This window comes from Symphodus melops (genome assembly GCF_947650265.1).
Source record: "Symphodus melops genome assembly, chromosome: 2".
NCBI classification, from domain to species: Eukaryota; Metazoa; Chordata; class Actinopteri; order Labriformes; family Labridae; genus Symphodus; species Symphodus melops.
The window spans coordinates 2,233,491-2,252,983 of record NC_136692.1 but is presented as its reverse complement, the minus strand read 5'-3'; the positions used below and the strand labels follow the sequence as shown (position 1 = coordinate 2,252,983).

At 45.1% G+C, this 19,493-nt stretch overlaps 2 protein-coding genes across 4 annotated transcripts in view; both read left to right on the top strand.

Moving 5' to 3' along the window:
- Positions 1 to 4,632: 4,632 nt before the first annotated feature.
- LOC306820289 (uncharacterized protein) lies at positions 4,633 to 10,003 on the top strand. 3 transcript variants are annotated; one of them, XM_079338105.1, is made up of 7 exons: positions 4,633 to 4,843; positions 5,834 to 5,956; positions 6,253 to 6,409; positions 6,487 to 6,595; positions 7,192 to 7,276; positions 7,552 to 7,737; positions 8,174 to 10,003. In XM_079338105.1, the coding sequence occupies exons 1-7, from the start codon at positions 4,807 to 4,809 to the stop codon at positions 8,299 to 8,301; spliced, it is 825 nt and encodes a 274-aa protein (XP_079194231.1). In that variant the 5' UTR covers positions 4,633 to 4,806; the 3' UTR covers positions 8,302 to 10,003. The 3 variants fall into 3 exon arrangements, with proteins under 3 accessions (XP_079194231.1, XP_079194232.1, XP_079194233.1); XM_079338106.1 differs by having other exon boundaries at positions 4,634 to 4,843; positions 6,253 to 6,394; XM_079338107.1 differs by lacking the exon at positions 4,633 to 4,843 and adding an exon at positions 5,192 to 5,254.
- Positions 10,004 to 10,884: 881 nt separating this feature from the next.
- Positions 10,885 to 19,493, top strand: part of LOC306817077 (phosphoribosyl pyrophosphate synthase-associated protein 1-like) — a 12,181-nt gene continuing 3,572 nt past the window's right edge. The window contains exons 1-7 of the mRNA XM_079333686.1: positions 10,885 to 11,205; positions 13,928 to 13,980; positions 14,071 to 14,137; positions 15,337 to 15,509; positions 16,211 to 16,326; positions 16,424 to 16,479; positions 16,603 to 16,748. Of these exons, the coding sequence (XP_079189812.1) occupies positions 11,036 to 11,205; positions 13,928 to 13,980; positions 14,071 to 14,137; positions 15,337 to 15,509; positions 16,211 to 16,326; positions 16,424 to 16,479; positions 16,603 to 16,748 (781 nt within the window). The 5' untranslated portion in view covers positions 10,885 to 11,035. The remainder of the gene's footprint in view (positions 11,206 to 13,927; positions 13,981 to 14,070; positions 14,138 to 15,336; positions 15,510 to 16,210; positions 16,327 to 16,423; positions 16,480 to 16,602; positions 16,749 to 19,493) is intronic.

Below are 19,493 nucleotides of genomic sequence, written 5' to 3'. Positions count from 1 at the left end.
GTTCTAATTTAGAAATTCAAATACAAAAAAAAAGAAATCTTGCGTAAAAATAAATAAATATATATAGATATATATTATAGGTTATATATTTCTTGGGTATTTTAGCTACAATCTAAACTGTTTGCCCTGGTGGAGACTTTAATCAAATCAGTAATAGGTTTTGTGCTTGTGAGAAGCTTGTGGTCCATACTTGACATTTTTCTATTAATCAACATGTGTGTGAAGTGTGTTGTTGTAAATCCACTCTGATCCTGTATTTGATCATGTCTATAAACCCCTCTATTTCAGCCCTGCTCAGAACAGGCTGTTTCTGTGTCTGTAGCTTTAAATATGTAAATGAGCTGTGTCTGACCACGCCCCCTCTCTGGAAGGGCTCGGGTGTACTCGCTGCTTTCTGGCTCCATGTCCTATTGTTTACGGTGAGAAGGCAGACTCAGAGGGCAGAACAAACACCTAGCTGTGGGAGGGTCACCCAAGTGGGGGAGGGGCTACTGCCCTTTGTGATGTCATGAAGGGAACATCTCCAAAACGGCCTGTTTGAGCACACGTTTTCTGAAAACTGGAGCAGGCGGAAGACGGAGAGGATGGACTTTTCTCATCATTGTGGGGTTTGTTAACAGCCTAGAGACACACATTGGTGTTTTAAAAAAGGATATTTTGCACAGTATGTCCCCTTTAAGGGCCGGGCACAAAGCAGCTTGGCCTACAGTGCGGGTGCGTGCTACATTCCCTGACTGTGCCATGTATGAGTAAAGAGAGGACCTAAACATTTTCTGAGGAATTCTTAGAGACAGTGGAGAGACCCTTTAAGGTGAACAACAGAGTCACAGGAGGGAGTCAGATGGAGAACATGGTACATGGGGTGGGGGGACAGAGTGAGTCAGATAGAAGGAGGGAGGGCACAGAGGAGGGTGGTGCTGGGGGTCTCTTCGTCAGTGTGAGTCATCCAAACAGTATAGTGAAAACATAGAGTTCCCATGAGGCCGGCTCTCTGTGAGTGCAGCTTGGTTAAAAGGGCATGACTGTCATTCAAACACCATAATCCTGCACAGCTCATTATAACCGAAGACGTGTGTGTGTGTGTGTTGTGTAGTGTAGTGTACATGCGCTGTGTTTGTGTGCCAGGTGGAGAGGTACAGTAGCTGTCACGGCGTTGTTACTATGGTTACTGTTACTGGATGGTAAACTCTCAATTCTTGTTTCGGCCGTGTTTCTAACTGCTGTAATTCAACTCTGCGGGCTGCATGTGTGCTTAGAAAAAAAGGACGCATGTCAGGATTTTTTTTTTTTTTTTTATAGAGTCTTCAGGGTGCAGGGCTTTCGTCTGAAGCTGCAAATGAAATAAAATACATTTAGAATCTGTCTCTTTTAAGTCAATCAACATGTTTGTTCTCTCCTCACACTCGGTATAAACATCCCAAACATGCTCGCTCGCTCTCTCTCTCTCTCTCTCTCTCTCTCTCTCTCTCTCTCTCCATACTTCTAACATACCCCCATACAATCACCACTCAGCTTACTAATTAACACATCAAGTTGCTTCCGGTTGCCTAGCAACGTCGCAGTGATTAGACCCAGTCAAGTCAAGACGCCACGCTCACGGTCGTATTAATAGAGACACACGTGTGTGTGTGTGTGTGTGTGTGTGTGTGTGTGAGGAGACAGAGCGCAGTCGTGTCCTGCTCAGTTGTTCCAGTGGCCAGTCACGGTACTGCACATCAGTGGGTCTGATTCACTAACATACTGTTATCTGTACGAAAGTTTACAGCACAAATCTGAGATTCATCTAAATATTGTGAGCTGAATTTATTCTCACTCTGCGATGCAATGAAAAATAAGTACAAGTAAAAAATAAGATATAAATATTTAATTTTTAGGAAGCGTTCTTAATGAACAGCTGTAACAATTACATCTGTAAAAGATGTCAGATTAGTGCTGGAGTCCATCTGTTGTCCCTCAGCAGGTAACAGAGAAAGACATAAATAAAATACAAAGACACAAGTGACACAAGATAATAACAGAAGGTAAAGGTTAAAAGGTTTGTTTGATGTGTGATATATGTCTTTAGAGTTTGGATATACTTCAGTGGACATAGATCGTCTGTGTGTGTGTGTGTGTGTGTGTGTGTGTGTGTGTGTGTGTGTGTGTGTGTGTGTGTGTGTGTGTGTGTGTGTGTGTGTGTGTGTGTGCGCACGCCGCACTTTGGGAATCAGTGTTGTATTTTTTCAACCCACAGAATTGTTTTTCAAACATTGACTTTTTTTGATGGGAAGCTGTGGAGCTACGAAAAGTCCGAGCATGGCTCAAAAGGTTTATATGTGTGATTTTTATGAATGCATTCTAGAGACAGGAAAGCGGATATTGAGAAACCTGGGAGAAAGAGAGGAAGTGGAGGATGACACGCGGGAGTCGAACCCGAGCCGTCCTCAAATTTGTAACAGTGATGTATTCTGCTCTGCGTGTTATCTTCCTCACAGACACGGATTCACCTGCTGGTCCCCTCCTCTTCATTGAGACTGATTCAGGCTCACAGTTTGCTCCGCCTGCACGGCTCTAAGTCGCCTTGGTAACCCCGCCCGGGTGGCTGTGGGGGAGAAATCCACCCACCGTCATTAGAGTAGCACACTGGGCTTTGATCATGCTTTACATTTAGTACGTTTATAGAAAGTTTCTACGTTTGTTTTTTTCGGTAATCACCAGAAAATCTCTGAGTAAAACTCTTGAAACTAAGAAGCTGGACTGGAGTCTCTTCTGTGAAGTGCACTAAGTGCTTCGTGCACTTAGGATGGAGCTAGGCTAACAGAAAGATCATGGGCCCAGTGTTAGGGATGATGCACTGTTGTAGTTCACACCCTTAGGTCCTTGTAGCCAAACTACAAAAGGACAAAGAGGGTGATGTAACCCAGTTAGGATTCAGGGTTGTACATATGTGCTTATTCGCAGTCTCCAGGCAGCAACCGTGCCATTAAAACATAAAGCAGCCAATACATGAGGAGTGCAAACCAAAAGTTAGATCCTCCTTTGTCTGTTGAGGAATTCTATCTTATAAATACACATACAAACAAACTGAGGAGAAAAAGGAATCACCATTCATCAACTCCAAAATCAGGCTGCAGGAATCTTCCGGAAAGATAAAGAGTCTCCTCTCCCAGAGGCACGCAGGAGTTCACGCTCTCACACTATGTCTCACTTTCTCTGAGCACGCCGTCATTTAACCACGTGACGTAGCTGCTGACATAATGAGCAGCAGAAAACAGACCCTGGACCTGGCAGCCTGCGGCGTCACGAGCATTTGATTATTGGAAAAGAGAGGCTGGGGGGGGGGGGGGGGGGGTTGTTCTGAGGAGGGAGGGACACAGTGACTGTGGATGATGAGTCACAGTACCTGTTTGTTTAAAAAAAAAGAAAAGGAAAATGAGTTTCTTTTCCTGTGCTGGTGACTTTAGAGAGAGTTAATGAAACCTGGCAACCTTCTAAATAAAGGCGGTAGAACTGCCCACGCTCTCATTATGATGCTGAGGAGACACACGGGGCACTGAAAACAGGCGTCTCCGAACAGAGAGAGAGAGAGAGAGAGAGAGAGAGAGAGAGAGAGAGAGAGGACGGTAGGACAGGATGTAGATGTGTTATACTCAAATGCTGCCCCCTGTGGTGGTTCATAAACAATGATCACTAGATGCTTTAGTGCACATGAAAGAATAAAAGGAGAGGCCGGCTCCAGCTGCAGGCTCAGCAGCAGCTGGCAGCAGCAGCAGCAGAGCTCACATGTCACTGGAGCGCTAATGAGACAGGACACACAGTCCGGCTCCTAACGGGATCAAAGAGCCTTCACGGATGGAGCTTCAGAGCAGATCGACCTCCACAACACAGACATGGCGAGGGTTCCCTTTTTGTGCTGCAAATCAAATGACCTCCTCCTCCTCCTCCTCTTCTCCCCTTTGCTCCTCCTTTCTGAAAACAATCAAACATTTTGCAGCATTAATATTTTGTTTGCTCTGCTCAGTTATAATCGAGGCAACCTCTACTGCAACTTTATCAGACCTTCATCTGCATCATTATAATTCACTGTAGCCCCGTTTACACCGAGCCGTTCAGTCAAAATGTCAGCATGTGTCAAGAGAGACAGAAGGCACACGGAACGTCACTTCCTGCAGTGGAAAATCAAACCCGGGTTCATCAAAAAATCAAAAGTCATAAAGGCAACACAGATAGACCGTGAACGTCTCATTTGTTAACATCAGTGACCCGTCCTCTAACAAACAGGTGATAAAACACGATTTAATAATGTGACAAATTTACGTACTGCCCCTTTAAGCATCTAAAAGGTTTTTAGAATTGTTTTGTTTGAAGATTCAATCCAATCCAATCCACTTTATTTATATAGCACATTTAAACAACAAAGTGCTGTACATATAATAATAAAAACATCAGATGGAAGCATCGTGTTGATTTACGCTGTTATGACGCCCATAAATTCAGCATTTGTTGATGATATTTTCTTGTTTTGATCATTTCACCTGAATTTAATCCAACATATTCTCTCTTCTTGCATGTGTGTTGTACCTGTGTTGTACTATCACACCGTCTTAATCCAGATCCTGGAGTTGCTTCTCTTTAAACAGCAGCTCTCTGGCTCCATCTGCCGGTGAGTTAGAGGAAGTGCAAGTCAACGCGCAGAGCGGCACCTCCGGTTTCCCAGATCCTGAATCCCCCTGCCAAGTTGACTTCACACGTCAGAGGGGGAACCGGTACTGGTGAGCGGACGTGTGCGACGCGTCAGCCAGTTCCCCGGATGTACCGAACATCAACATGGACCGTGTGGTGGTGGAAGTACCGATCAACAACGGTGAGCTACACGAACCACCTTGCACGTCCTCACGCGCCTTTTTCACACACGTTTCCTCGACGTGCATTGGCTGCTTGTGTCGATTGGAGCACAAGGACTCCTCTGTCGTGTTGTCTTGTGACGCACGGCTCCTCCGTGGACCTCCTGCTGCAGACTCTGAAGGGGCTTTCATGAGTGGATGTTGTCACTGTGAGCGCGTGTGTCTGCAGGGGACGGCTGCTTGTACTCACACAGTGTCAGCTGATCACATCTTAAATGCAAAACAATCAGTGCAGGCCTCTTTCAAGAACAGCCAATCAAAGAAGAGAGAGCGGTCTAACATGGACCAAGTAAACATGACTTGTCTAATAGCTTTGGTTTAATGACGTAGAGCAGCTGGACTGAAGACTAGAATGAACTTTATCATTAATAGTGAGAATAATGAGATAATTATATCAACGTTTCCTGTGTCTCTTTGTTTGTTTGTTTACCGTTGGATTGTTTCTGCTCTGAAGTGATCCAAATGATTATTGTAGGATATGTGAGACAATTCCTGGAGAATTTGTATATGTAGGTTTTGTTGGTAAGGACTTGTGTGTGTGTGTGTGTGTGTGTGTGTGTTTGCATGCATAGATGTGTTTGAAAAATGAAGGATTAACAGCCTTGTTTTAACAATGTGATATGAGACTTCTACACGTTGATGACGTGTGTGCCAGCCAATTAGAGACGGAGTAGGGAGGGATCATACTGAATAAATCAAAGTTGTCAATCAGAAGAGATTTACAGGTGAGTATACATCCTCTAATCCCAGTGTCAACAGTCTGCCTCCGTGCAGTTCAGTGTGTGGAGACAAGCTGGTGTCCAGAGGCCGAGCAGAGCAGCAAGCTCAAATCATTCTTTAGACAAACGCACAGAGTGGGGACGTCACAGTGGATGCAGGATTTAAAGTTTCATGATTTCATTTTTTTTAAGGGATCAGATGAACTTCCTGCCTCTTGTTCTCCTCTGCAGGTTTTTCTCTGGCCGGCCCCTCCACCACCCCACGAAAGCGTCAGGTGCGTTTCTCAGCCCGACATGACATCATCCTCCTGCGGGAGGTGATCACCCAGAACCCCTTCGCCTCCAAAGAACCAGGTGAGTCCTGTTCCGCCAAGGTGACCCCCCCTCTCCCACCACCCGGCTGTGTTATCATCACACCTGTGCTTCTTCTTCTTCTTCTTCTTCTTCTTCTTCTTCTTCTTCTTCTTCTTCTTCTTCTTCTTCTTCTTCTTCTTCTTCTTCTTCTTCTTCTTCTTCTTCTTCTTCTTCTTCTTCTTCTTCTTCTTCTTCTTCTTCTTCTTCTTCTTCTTCTTCTTCTTCTTCTTCTTCTTCTTCTTCTTCTTCTTCTTCTTCTTCTTCTTCTTCTTCTTCTTCTTCTTCTTCTTCTTCAGGGCGGGTGTGGGCCCGCGTGGGTGAGATTATCACCTCCACCCTCCAGGATGAGAGCTTCGAGGTGGATGCCAGAAGGTGCAGGGAGCGGACCATGCTGCTGCTCGACTACTACAAGAAACAAGACTTCCCCAGTCTGCGCAGGTTGGTTCAGAGGCGGTGAAACGCCCTTAAAGCGTGATAAGTCCATTTCACATTGTGGCATGGTGACATCCCCGCCGTGTCTTTGGACCCAGATTTGGAACAGAGAGGTTGTACGCGCAGAAGGAGGATCTGCTGCACGAGGTTTTGGAGCTGGAGGCCGAGAAGGGACTCCTCGTGAGCGGGGAAAGCACCAAGTACCAGGTGAGAGTCAGATATGTGTGTGTCAGTGTGTTTGCAGCACCTGGGAGCTGCTTTACTGCAGAGGCCAGGAGTGACCGTTTCATTCACGGTAGCTCATCATGTGTGCAGCAGCTGTGAGCCCCCGGGTGTTGTTGTTGGACTGAACAGACTCCGTCACAGCGTCCGCCCGTGTGACTGGCTGCACGTCATCGTGACGTTTCACGGATCGAAACACTGAGCTGCTTATAAAAAAGGCTGACGTTAATATTGACGCCTCCTTTAAGACCTGAAAAAGGAAACAACACCAAACCAAAGTTCCTGATAGCCTGGTGCTCTGCCCCATGTGGCTGTGCTTGGTTCAAGTCCATCGTCAGTCTCGGCCCCTTTTTCCTGCACGCCATCCCCCCCGCTTTCTCCAGCCCGCCTTTCCTCGCTCTCTTCAGCGTTTAAAGAGACAACACAGTTTGAACTCTTCAAGTACTTTCACTATCACACTACCTCTTCTTCCTGTGTGTGTGTGTGTGTGTGTGTGTGTGTGTGTGTGTGTGTGTGTGTGTGTGTGTGTGTGTGTGTGTGTGTGTAACCCTGACCATATTTCTTGACTGGATCTTTTTCAGGACGATGAGCTAAGAAAGCGAGCCGTAGAAGAACTAACTCTACCAGAGCAGGACAAACCCAACATCACCATCACACACGCTGCAGGTGATGTGAGCACGAGAGATATTACACACTAAAGGGACTCAGCCTTTTGTTACATTATTAATCGGTTATTACATTTTGAGTTTTGTTTAACTTTTTTTTTCTTATAACATTTTGAGTCTTTGTTACATTTTGCTGTCAGCTAAGAGTCTAACTCAAAACCTTGTTTAAAAAATAAATAAATAAATAAAAAGCAGCCTGTGTGATGCTCATCTCTCCTCCAGTGACGAACCCTCCCGAGCTCCAAAAGCAGATTGTTTAACTGTCACTCTCTGCAGAACCAGAAGAAGAGCGCGAGGAAGTGGCAGAGCTGTCGGCGGCGCCCATCGCCAAGCGCCCGTGCCAGTGCTGCTGCCAGACCTACTCAGAGATCCTCAGCTTCCTGGAGAAACGCTCGGAGGCGGAGCAGCGGCTGCGAGAGGAGGAGCTCGCCCTGCGCCGGGAGGAGCTGGAGATTCAACGGAGTAAAACCCCTTTTTTTTTTTTTTTTTTTAAAGATTTGTTTTGGGCCTTTTTGCCTTTAATGATAGAGGGAGGACAGTGGATAGAGTCGGAAATCAGGGAGAGAGAGTGGGGAGAGACATGCGGGAAATGGGCCACAGGCCGGACGCGAACCCGGGCCGCCCGCGCGTGAGGACTGAGCCTCAATACATGGGGTCGCGCGCACTGCCGCTGCGCCACCGGCGACCCCGTAAAATCCTTTTTAAAAATAAATTATAATATAACCCTTTTAAACAAGGAACATATCGATTTCACAATCTTAAAAAGATCTATGAAGGCACGTTTTATTGCCAGACCTCGGCAAATGTGAAGTTGTGTATGAAATATAATAGATGTATGACGTTATAAAAGTCTGTTCTAGTTTTCAGGAAATGTGTTTTCTCTTCGTGTCGTTCTCAGGTAAGATCGCTCTGGAGAGGGAGCGTCTGAGCGCCGACAGGAAAGAGAGGGAGCGGAGGTTTGAGCTGGAGAGCCAGGAGCGGCAGGTCATCCTGGACCTCCTGAAGGAGAAGGTGCTGAAAGGCTGACGTGTCACTGAAGAGAGAGGAAGAAAGCGATGGAGAATGATCGACTGTCACAGGACGCTGACCTGGCCATGATGCAGGATGGACAGTGACCCTTGAAGATTTTAACAGATGCTATTTCAGGTGCACTAAAGTACACTATGTATGATGTGATGCATAACTCCCGACAGCCTCCAGGCGATGTTTGCCTTCGGCAGCTGTGCAAAGTTGATCCGTATCATTCCCAACAGCGCGAGGGTTCAGAGCGCTGTGATCACTTCAGTGTCGCCTCGAGAGGAATCCACAGGAAGGGTGTGGACTCGTGGTGTGATCCACTCAGCCACCACTGCCAAACAGGTTCATAAAGTACCAGGATGACTGTATGCACAAAGCAGGAACATGCTTTTATTCGTTTGTTAGAAACGTGCACCGAACATAGAGCTGTATTTTTTTAACATGAAACATTAAAGCTCCTGGGAGGAGTTTTTAACTGGTGATGAAACAGGCAGATTTAGGCTGACATCATAAGCAGAGAGATGGGCTGTTTCTATGATGTGATTTTAAATGTCTGAACATGCTGCAGACGAGGTGAGTTACAGCCAATCAGAATCAGAATCGTTTTTTTTAATGCCAAGTACATTTATATATAAATATACAGGGAATTTGTCTTGGTGTGTTGGAGAGAAAAACAAGGTCAAAATAACAAGTACGAAAATATAATATCATACCACTATAAATAAAATAGCAATATATAAGATAAAATTTGAAAAAAATTAAGTTTAAAGAATAAAAACAGAAAATGTACAGAGGGAGCCTGAAAGAAAATAAAGAAAATAAAAGCGTCAGTATTGAAAAATGAAGCCGATGTGCAAAAAACTAAACTTTGTCGAGTGTCCGCTTGAGTCGAGCTCCAGGAACAACAAAGTCTCATACATGCCACAGGCAAAAAAAATACATTTATACAGCATAAATAAAAGTTTTTACAGCCTGGTACAAAGAAACCAAACAGGTCTGATTAGTTATTGTCATCATGGTCACACACTGTACAGGTGGGGATTTTTTAAAAGCAGCTAGGTTTTCATTTTGTTAGAGATGCGTGTTGTCTTTAGTTTCAGTCTCGTTAGGTTGACTGAGAGTCAGGATGAGACGGCATTTCCAAAAAACGTACGCAGGTCAAGATCAGCCCGGAGACACGAGGTACCACAAGGGCCGCTCGAATCCACACAAACCAGGAGCTCCTCACAGGAGCTGCAAAGTAATAGTGCAGTAGCAATAACATATTCATGTCTTTTAAGATGATTTTTCTATGAGAAGACATTTTGATGAAAAAAATAGAATTATATTTTTACTAACTGTGAAAGAAGTGTCAATTCATTGTTTAGACTTTTGTAATGCGTACTGTAAAGTTGTTAGGTTTGAGTCCCTGTTCTTCAGGAATCACTGAAAGAGTTAGTAATGCTACATCTTAGATACTTTACCTGAAAGGAGCAATATGTAATTATCACCCCTAGTGTTGAAAATGGGTACTGCAGTCTAAATTCTCTTCATTACAGAGAGCTGTCTCCTCCCTCCTCTTTGTCATTTCACTCACGACCAGTCTAACATATTGCTCCTTTAAAAACAAATTAATCTGTTGTATGAAGTGTAAGCACATAAAGAGAATGTGTAAACCTAAAGAGTAAATAGTTTTTATTCTACAAAGTCTAATAAATGTAAGTTGCCTCTGTGTGGATTTATCGTGGTCATTACGTTGATACACAGAACATTTTCACAAGATACAGTATGGTCAAGCTGAAGAAATTGGGATGTTTTATAACACCACTCAAAGGTAGATAAAGCTGCAGCCTTAAAAAAGCATCAAGCAACTCTCTTTAATTTAGCTTTTGGAGCTATGAGAAATATTTATATGTGTTGTGTGCAAATATCTTGTATGTAAGGTATGAAAATGTAGTGTAAGAACCGTTTAATATTAATTCCCAACATTTAACATAATAAAAAAGTAAACAAAAAGAAAAGAAATAATTACAAACAGTGGATAGTATAATTCAGAAGATTTTTTTTTTTTATTAAATAAATAAAAAAGAGAATTGGATAATGATCAATTTTAAGTTAGATGTCCGAAAGGGAGTGGGAATAAATAAAATAAAGCGAAATAAAACGTTTCCCTTTAAATTATTTCGTCATTAGACCTAAAATGCAGTGATTGGTCAAAGTGCTATTACACACGCCCACTCCTGTGTTGGCTCAGTCTGTGATTGGCTGTCCTCCACGTCACTCCTCCGCTACACGCGTCCAATGAGTGACTATCAGGGGCGTTTCTCTGCGACCGCATTGCTGCAAAGTTTTTCTGTAGCTACATTTGAAAGCTATCGCCGGGCGGAGTTTTCTTTTTAAATTATTATTCTTTTCTTTTCTTTTCTGCTGCGAGTGAAGAAGTTTGTGTCGCACTTGAGTTCATCTCTGTGGCAACATAAACCGCTGAGTGTGTGTTTATGTGTGTGTGTGTGCTGTGGGCACGAGAAATAGAAACGCAGATATCAGCTTTTCATCTCTTGTAGTCTGTTTGTCTTTCCTGCTGCTGCTCGATGGGGAGGAGGGTTTTTTTTCGACACATTTTTACAGTGTTAAAACACAGCATCCTTGAAAAGAGTACTTTTTAATTACTTTTACTTTCGTTTTTTCCTCTGAAGGACTCTTTTTCTTCTCGGGCGAACGCGATAGAAAGCCCCCCCCCAAACCACGTTGTTGCCATAGCAACATGCCCATTAGGCGGTTCGGGGGTCACAGGTCACTGGTCTCGCGCTCTCGCTCTCAAACCCCGAAGCTGTCGTTTGGATACAACAGGATGAATGTTTCAAGAACCGGGTACCGTGTGTTTTCTGCCAACTCCACCACCGCATGCACCGAGCTGGCCAAGAAGATAACGGAGTAAGTTCTTCTTTTACTTTGTTGACTTTAATTTACACGTTAAATACAAAGGAGACGCCATGCATGCTCGCGTGCGTGCGTGAATGTTTACAGCCCTATTTCATCGACAATCCCTCCGCGTGCCCGGATAGACTTTCAGGATGTAAACAGAAGCAGGACACTTAAAAACGTACGGAAATAGCCACAATATACAAACTACAATATTATGATTGTGTTCTTCAGATGTGAGTCTGTGTGTGTGTGTGTGTGTGTGCGCGTGTGTGCGTGTCTTATCGTGTTCTTCAGGTGTGTGTGTCTTATTGTGTTCCTCAGATGTGAGTGTGGGTGTCTTATTGTGTTCCTCAGATGTGTGTGTGTGTGTGTGTGTGTCTTATTGTGTTCTTCAGGTGTGTGTGTCTTATTGTGTTCCTCAGATGTGAGTGTGGGTGTGTGTGTGTGTGTGTGTGTGTGTGTCTTGTGTTCCTCAGGAATGTGTGTCCTATTGTGTTCATCAGGTGTGTGTGTCTGTTGTTGTGTTCCTCAGGTGTGTGTGTCTGTTATTGTGTTCCTCAGGTGTGTGTGTCTGTTATTGTGTTCCTCAGGTGTGTGTGTGTCTTAATGTGTTCCTCAGGTGTGTGTGTGTCTTAATGTGTTCCTCAGGTGTGTGTCTGTTGTTGTGTTCCTCAGGTGTGTGTGTCTGTTGTTGTGTTCCTCAGGTGTGTGTGTTGTGTTTACATGGACGGCTGCTCCCCTTGTGTATAACAGCTGTTTTACTCGAGGACGAGAGAAGAAGAAGAAGAAGAACAGACTCTGATTATTTGGATGTAGGAGTTTTTTTGATCACGCTCAGTCTGTGTAGATTTACATGCAATATGAAGCTACGAGATTCCAACTCGTTTGTATGAAGGAGAGGGGCGAGGGGTTTGGAGGAGAGAGGGGGCGTGGCCAAACAGCAGTTTGTTTTGGTTTCATTCTGGTGAAAGGAGACGCCGCTCAGACCAGTGCACAGCTAGACTGGATGCTATCATGCCAGGCAGACATCATGCATGACTCATTCAGACCAACGGGTTCAACCAGAACGCACGCAACACAACAACACGCTCTGCAAGACCACAACAAGACCACACAGTGGGATCAGACCCAGCAAGGTCCGAACTCGCCCGCCGTGTCCCCTTCAGCAGGATGTCTTCAGCTCAAACTGTCCCTTCAGTGAGACGGACACCGTCATGGACGTGCATCCCCGCATACGTCACATTAAAAAAAAAAATAATAATAATAATGATGTGGCTAATTCAGCAACAATCTCTCTGTATTATTTTATGACTTCCATTTTTTATTTTCCTTTTTTTTTAATTCATGTTCATCTTATTTGTAACTATTTGTCTTGATTATGTTAATGTGTGTTGTTGTTTGTTAGCTAAAAGCGCTGTGGTGAATTAGCTTTGGCTAAAAACATCAGATGACTGTTCAAGCTCATCTGTGTTTTTCCATTCAAATAAAGCTTTGATAAATATTTGAATAAATAATGTGTTTGTTGACCGTATGGTCTAAAGTTTACTGAATTCAGGGAGCAGCCATGTTGTTGTTTTTTTTGACTTGTCAGACAGCCAGGCGGGAGTTTTCTTTCCTCGCACACGGGAGGAAGGAGACGGCTTCTCTCTCTCTCTCTCTCTCTCTCTCTCTCTCTCTCTCTCTCTCTCTCTCTCTCTCTCTCTCTCTCTCTCTCTCTCTCTCTCTCTCCTCTCTCTCTCTACTCTCTCTCTCTCTCTCTCTCTCTCTCTCCGGTCTCACTGAGAAAGCTGAGGGGCTGTTTGGCAGCACGGCTGAACATGATGCTGCTGATTTTCACGAGGAGCAAAGTTTAAAACAACATCATGTTCATATTTACTCAGAGCTGCACGTGGCGCCTGGACTGTAAACAGGCCGGACGTTAGAATGACGAAGCATGTCCCTTGATGTTTCTCTTTCTGTGTGTCGTCCTGAAGTATTTGTAAAGTATGAAATATGTGATCACAGTCGAGCGACGGAAACAGGTCCAGGCAGAATGTCATTCCTCGCCGGCGGGATCTCGGCAAGGAGCCGCCCGCTGTCACCCGGCCAAAACCCTCGCTGCTGTGCGCTCTGGCTTTTAGGATTCATCAAGCTCACTCATCTTGATCGGCGGTGAAATCTGGTTCTTTAGTTTTAAAATACTCTCATTTCCCCCTGAGGCGCCGCCGCCACCGCCGTGTTCATGGCGCCCGGGCCTGTCCTCAGTTTGACTTGATGCAACAGAACCTGAACACACACAGCCGCAGCTTCAGCTTGGTGTGTGTGTGTGTGTGTGTGTGTGTCACACTCAAACAATAGAAGCGTCATGAGGATGCATGTAAGAATTAGTTGCATTGTTGTTCCTCTTCCTCACTGAGGGAGAAACCCTCCGATACGTCTGTGCCAAACAGAGAAGCATCAAGTGAACTCGTGAAGAAGAAGAAGTAAATAACAGTGTGAATATGAGGAGGAGGCGGGGCTTCCTGTGTGTGTGCAGGCTGTGGACCTGTCAATCTATGAAGACATGTTTTTAGAAGAAATAATGCGAATGGAAAAAGTCAGATCAGGGTGAGTGAACGTTGAATCAGGAGGCAGAATGAAACGTTCAATGCTCGGTCACTAACACTTCAAAGTGAGCGCAGCATTTATCCACGTGTGTGAATTAGATACCTGAACGTGTGTGTGTGTGTGTGTGTTTGTGTTTTCTTTCCAGACGCCTGGGTGTGGAGTTGGGAAAGTCAGTGGTTTACCAAGAGTCAAATAAAGGTACAGCTGATGACTCATCTGTTGTCATGTGACTATGATTGAATCCACAGTGTTACATGTCTGTTTGATTTTTATTTGTTTTTGTTTTAGAGACCAGAGTGGATGTGAAAGAGTCGGTCCGTGGACAAGACATCTTCATCATTCAGACCATCCCCAGTGAGACGGCGTGCCGATGTTTCCTGATTGTGTAAAATAACAAACTCGGAGCTTTTCCATCTTTCACAGCCCAAAGGTGTCACGCTGGATTTCCTCCCATCAGCCTTGTAGTACCTTTTAGGGCGCACTCGCACCAGCTCCTGGCCTCAGCATGGTTACCATGCCAACAGCATCACCTTAACGTGTCATGCTGCCTGAGCGCCCCGGAACAACACGCCAGGGCTTTTTTTTTCTTCCTCCAAGTGAGGAAATGGAGTGTTTGCAGTCTGCATGATCCAAAAATTCAAGTTTCAGGATCTGACCGTTGCTCAAAGAGCGACGGGATCTTGCGTAAAGTTTTGGGGCCGATGCTCGGAGGCTGCAGTCGTCGGGTCGAATGGTTGAAGGTCGATCCCCACTCTCTCTTTATAATTTCTAACTCTATCCACCGTCCCGTCTCTTCAAGCAGGCACACAAAAAAATCCCCGTCCTCCTTCACAATAAAAGCCTTAAAAAAGAAGTCATAAATAAAAACTGTCTGCTCGTGTGGCAGCTAAGTTTTTCTAGAAAGAGTCAGAAGGATTAAAACAAACTATGGCCTCTTTACTTCTCCAGGCTCGTCCTCTGCTTGTCCTTGATTATCGGCTCCGGGCCACACAGAGAAGCACTGTCTGTCTGGATGAGAGCTAAGGGTTCAACAGGAGGGACATTTCACATTTGAGCCCGTGTTATTGAGCGCGTGCAGATCCAGAAGGCCTGCGACCTGCCTGTGGGACGTCTCCGCTTTCAACCAGCTGTCAGTTTCTGGTTACATCAACGGCACGTCGTCTTTGTGAAGAGGGGAAACCGCCGCAGTCAGCAGAAGTTACAAACCTCCAACGTCTGACCCGCGGGCCCAGCAGTCATCCAACAGAGTCCAATCAGTCTTATCCTGATCCCAACAGTCTGTCTTTGAAACGACGCCGGCTAACTCATCCACATTATTGTCTTCCTGTTTGTCCTCTGAGCTGGCTGTCTGACTTCGAGGCGTTAAATCAGAGCCACAGGCTCCACCTTAGTGTCATGTTTAGTAACACGGGTGGTTTGTGCAACAACAACAACAACAAGCTGCAGCTTTGGCCTCAAAGAGACGCTGTGTCGGCTGGAGTCCAGGTCGTGTGAAAACAGTGAGATTAAAAGGTTTGATCATCCTCTCTGTGTGTGCGACTCTCTTTCTCTCAGAGATGTCAACACGGCCATCATGGAGCTGCTGGTCATGGCGTACGCCCTGAAGACGTCCTGTGCCAAGAACATCATCGGGGTCATTCCCTACTTCCCTTACAGCAAGCAGTGCAAGATGAGGAAGAGAGGATCCATCGTGTGCAAGCTGCTGGCCTCCATGCTCGCTAAAGCTGGTGAGGAGCGTTTCTTCCTGCCGCTCGTCTCACACCACCAATAAACACAAATAGACTAACACAACATGTGCTCACCTGCACACACAAACTACTCTCAGACGTGTAATTAATCTAATTTGGGTGTGACAGACGGCTGATGAGAGCCGGGCGGTGCACTCCCAAAAAAAAAAAAAAAAAATGGGGCTGTCAATCAATGATTATTTAATCACGATAAACAGTCGGAGTTCAACGGTGTGATTTTATTTTGAAGGTTTGTGCTGTTTCAAGCTCCTCCTGTTTGCAAACAAACCCTGCTTTTATTTTGAAAGACGATAAAGGAAGTTGCGGTAGATCGAGGATGACGACATGAGTCAATAAGAACATTTCTGCACGTGTGAAAACATCGTGGCACGTCTTCCTGATGGTGAAACACAGAAGGATTTGTACAAGTTGAGGGACGTGTGTTTAGTCACAGATGGACCTCAGATGTGACACCTCCCCCCACATGAGCATTTATCCCCTCCATCATGAATATCACATAAGACACATGAGATTTAACACATGCGCAAATCACATAAAGTGTTTCTGGTGACCTCCATTTTTTTTGTTTTATAGCGTCTTAATCTGTGTGTAAAAATTCCACACAAATCTTCCGTCCTTCCCGTTGAATCCAGGCAGGAACCCTGTGGCTCTAAAAGTCTTGGATGGCTGTTGTGTTGCAGGTCTCACTCACATCATCACCATGGACCTGCACCAAAAAGAAATCCAGGGATTCTTCAACTTCCCCGTCGACAACCTGAGGGCTTCCCCTTTTCTCATCCAGTACATCCAGGAGGAGGTGAGGCTGCGTCACGCTGTAACGTCCCCGTCCCCGTGCGTAGGAGACGGACCCTCTGTGTTTGTTTTGAATTTAAGAGCAAGTTGTCCTCCTGCAGATCCCAGACTACAGGAACGCCATCATCGTCGCAAAGTCTCCTTCAGCTGCCAAGAGGTATGAAAGAGTCTTTAGCTCGCCACTTCCTGTCTTTCCCCTTTTGACCACCTTCTGTCCAAACGTCTCTCTGTCTCCGTCAGCTCCTCTGACCTGCTGTGTGTCTGTCTGTGTGTGTGTCAGAGCTCAGTCCTACGCCGAGAGGCTGCGACTCGGCCTGGCAGTGATGCACGGGGAGGCCAACCACTCGGAGTCGGACATGGCCGACGGGCGCCAGTCTCCCCCCTTGTCCCGCACCACCACAGGACACACGGGCCTGGAGCTGCCATGTAAGCACAACTCAACCAACCAGTTCTGTCCTCTGCCTCAGTTTCCTCTTCCTTCTGTCAGCTCTCGCATTCCTTCCGGATGTTTCATGACTTGATTCTTTGTTCCATATCGTTCAGATCAGGAGCGGCGACGGCTTTATCTCGTCTGCAGCTTTGTTATAAATAAACTGCCACTTTGTTTGGGTACGCCTGCCAAGCATATTTCACCGTCCAAAACAAATCAACAAGCTGCTCGGAGAGAGTTGTCTGACCCCGTGTGAACGTCAGCCCGTGTCAGCTAGAAATGCTAACACTCGGCTAGCAGCTAGCATGTTGCAGCAGAGTCACGTCTGCGTGCTGCTGCAGAGCTCCAACATGCAGGAGACAGAAGCTGCAGCTACAACAGAAAGGGTTTTTTTTATTTAAAAAAAAAAATATTTTTTTTTTTTAAAAATAACATTTATTTTTTTAAACAACTTTTTTTTAACAACATATATATATATATATATATATATATATATATATATATATATATATTTTTTTTTTTTTAACAACATAATTGTTTTTTTTTTTAACATAACATTTTTATTTTATTTTTAGTACAAACGTGTATCCGTCATGTTGGAGTTATCCCTCTGAGATTTACTCACCACCGTCGACCAATGAGTTTTGGTCGAAGGTTCATGCTCCTGTTTGCATCGTGTTAATTTGTCGTTTTTACAGAAAGCTCAACCGGGTTAAAAAAGGAATTGAAATTCTGGACCCTGGATGTGTGTGATCGGCAGGCCGGCTGACTGACACCTCAGTCAGGTTGATTTCCCTCCTCTTCCTCCTTTTTACTCTCTTTCCAGCCTCTCAGCCTTCAGCTTCAGAACATGTTTCATGTCAGCCCTCTCTCTCTCTCTCTCTCTCTCTCTCTCTCTCTCTCATTTCCAGTCTTTTCTCTCTGCCTCCAGTCATGCATTGATCAGTTTATGAACAGGAAGGCTCGACTCCCCTCAGAGACGACTCTGGACACGTGTTGATTTCACTTCTCTGTGATGGTTGTTGTTTGTCATGTCTGATCATTAATATTTTTCTGTTCCATCTTTCTCATGCCAACGCAGGCGGCAGACGTCCTGTCCTATTCCCAGGGATAGAGCTGCCAAGTACGATCCCATCACTTGAATGGCTTCTTGTTGTTTTGTTTTGTTTTGGTGTCACTGCATGGAACGACGGGGTGAGTCACTGAGGGCTTCCACTTCCTGTAACATCCACAAACTCCCCCGTGAAAGTCTGAAAACAGACGACTTGTCACGTCAAAGTGAGATCTGAAGAACCAATCACCTTCTAGATCCCGTCTCCACCTGGCGTTATTTTTTTTCTCCCCCCCAAACAGTGAAAAGTTTTCTGCGATCGGAAGGCAGGTGAAGTCCCGTCTCTATGACAACGGCGGCCCCGCTGCTTTATCCTGCAGGTTTTTAAAATTCTGCATTGTTTATTTTGCGATCACACACTGAGCGAGGAGGATGATCAACAGAGGCTTTCTGGAAAAAAAAAAAAAAAAGTTTCCACGTTAGGAAACCTGGTGCAGGTTAAGATCCATGTGCTCCTCCTCCTGGAGGTAAATCACCTTCCTGTATTGATTCACAAATGGACACATCGGACAGCTGTCCCAGCCCGGCTCGTCCACCCGGATGGACACGAGCTCGCTGGGTGTGGAAGGTGGTGTTTCTGCTGGAAGCCCTCAGTCTCGCATCCTCTCGACTTGAAATGAATCAGCTTCCTGTCAAGAACGACTCCTTGACTGTGACGTGAACGACGAGGCTCATGGGGGGGGGGGGAAGAGCCAATGGAGACATGAAGAGAACGGAGATGCAATCTGATTCTTCCCGAGTGTGAAGAGACAAACTAATTGGCGCTCTGTACATTCGTTCCTCCTCTATTGAAAACCTTCGATTCATGATCGTTTCTGCTCATGTTTTCCATTCGCATGTTTCTCTCTTCGACAGGTTTTGAGCTCAGAACCGGCTTCTTGTTTGTTGTTTTTTTGAGTCCTCCTGGCACAGACGCCTTACTGCTCGGTCTTGTGTTGGATTTTGGGGAAAAGGACCTGTGAGCGTGTCTTGCTGTTGTTTTGAAGACGGGTGACTTGGTTACGCTCAGGGACTCTTTGAAGTGTTTCTAGACCAGGACGGCTCATCGTGTCTGGAATCTGTTCAAACACCCGAAGCCTTAAATATCTGTGTTTGATGAGATTACAGCTGATGATCTGTGCTGGTCTGCGGTTCATTAAAGGAGGCTCAGCTCTACACACACTAGTCCATCGACCACCATCAGGGGACGCAGATCCAGATCCAGATCCTGGTTCCACAACTCTTCCAACCTGAAAATCTCAAACTGTTCCGTCTTTTTAACTCTGCTATCAAGACTCCTGCGTCCTCTAACGTCAGTGTCCCTTCCTGGTGCATCACGCCACTACTGCCCCCTGCTGTTTACAAGCCAAACTAATAAAAGAAGGAAGAAATTAAAATATAAATAAAAGTTTGTCCCACGCACGTCTTTTGTAAAGCTGCCAGTCGTCCCGTTGTCCTCTCACTGTCTGTCCCTCCTCACAAGGACGCCTTTTCTCTTTTTTTATTTATATATATATATATATATTTATTTATTTATTTTTATTTATTTTTGAATTTTACTTGTAATTCAGGAACTTATTTTTATTTTGTGTCACTCGTTGATTTTTCATCTTCATGCTGATCATGCTGTGCAAAAGACTGAACTGAACTT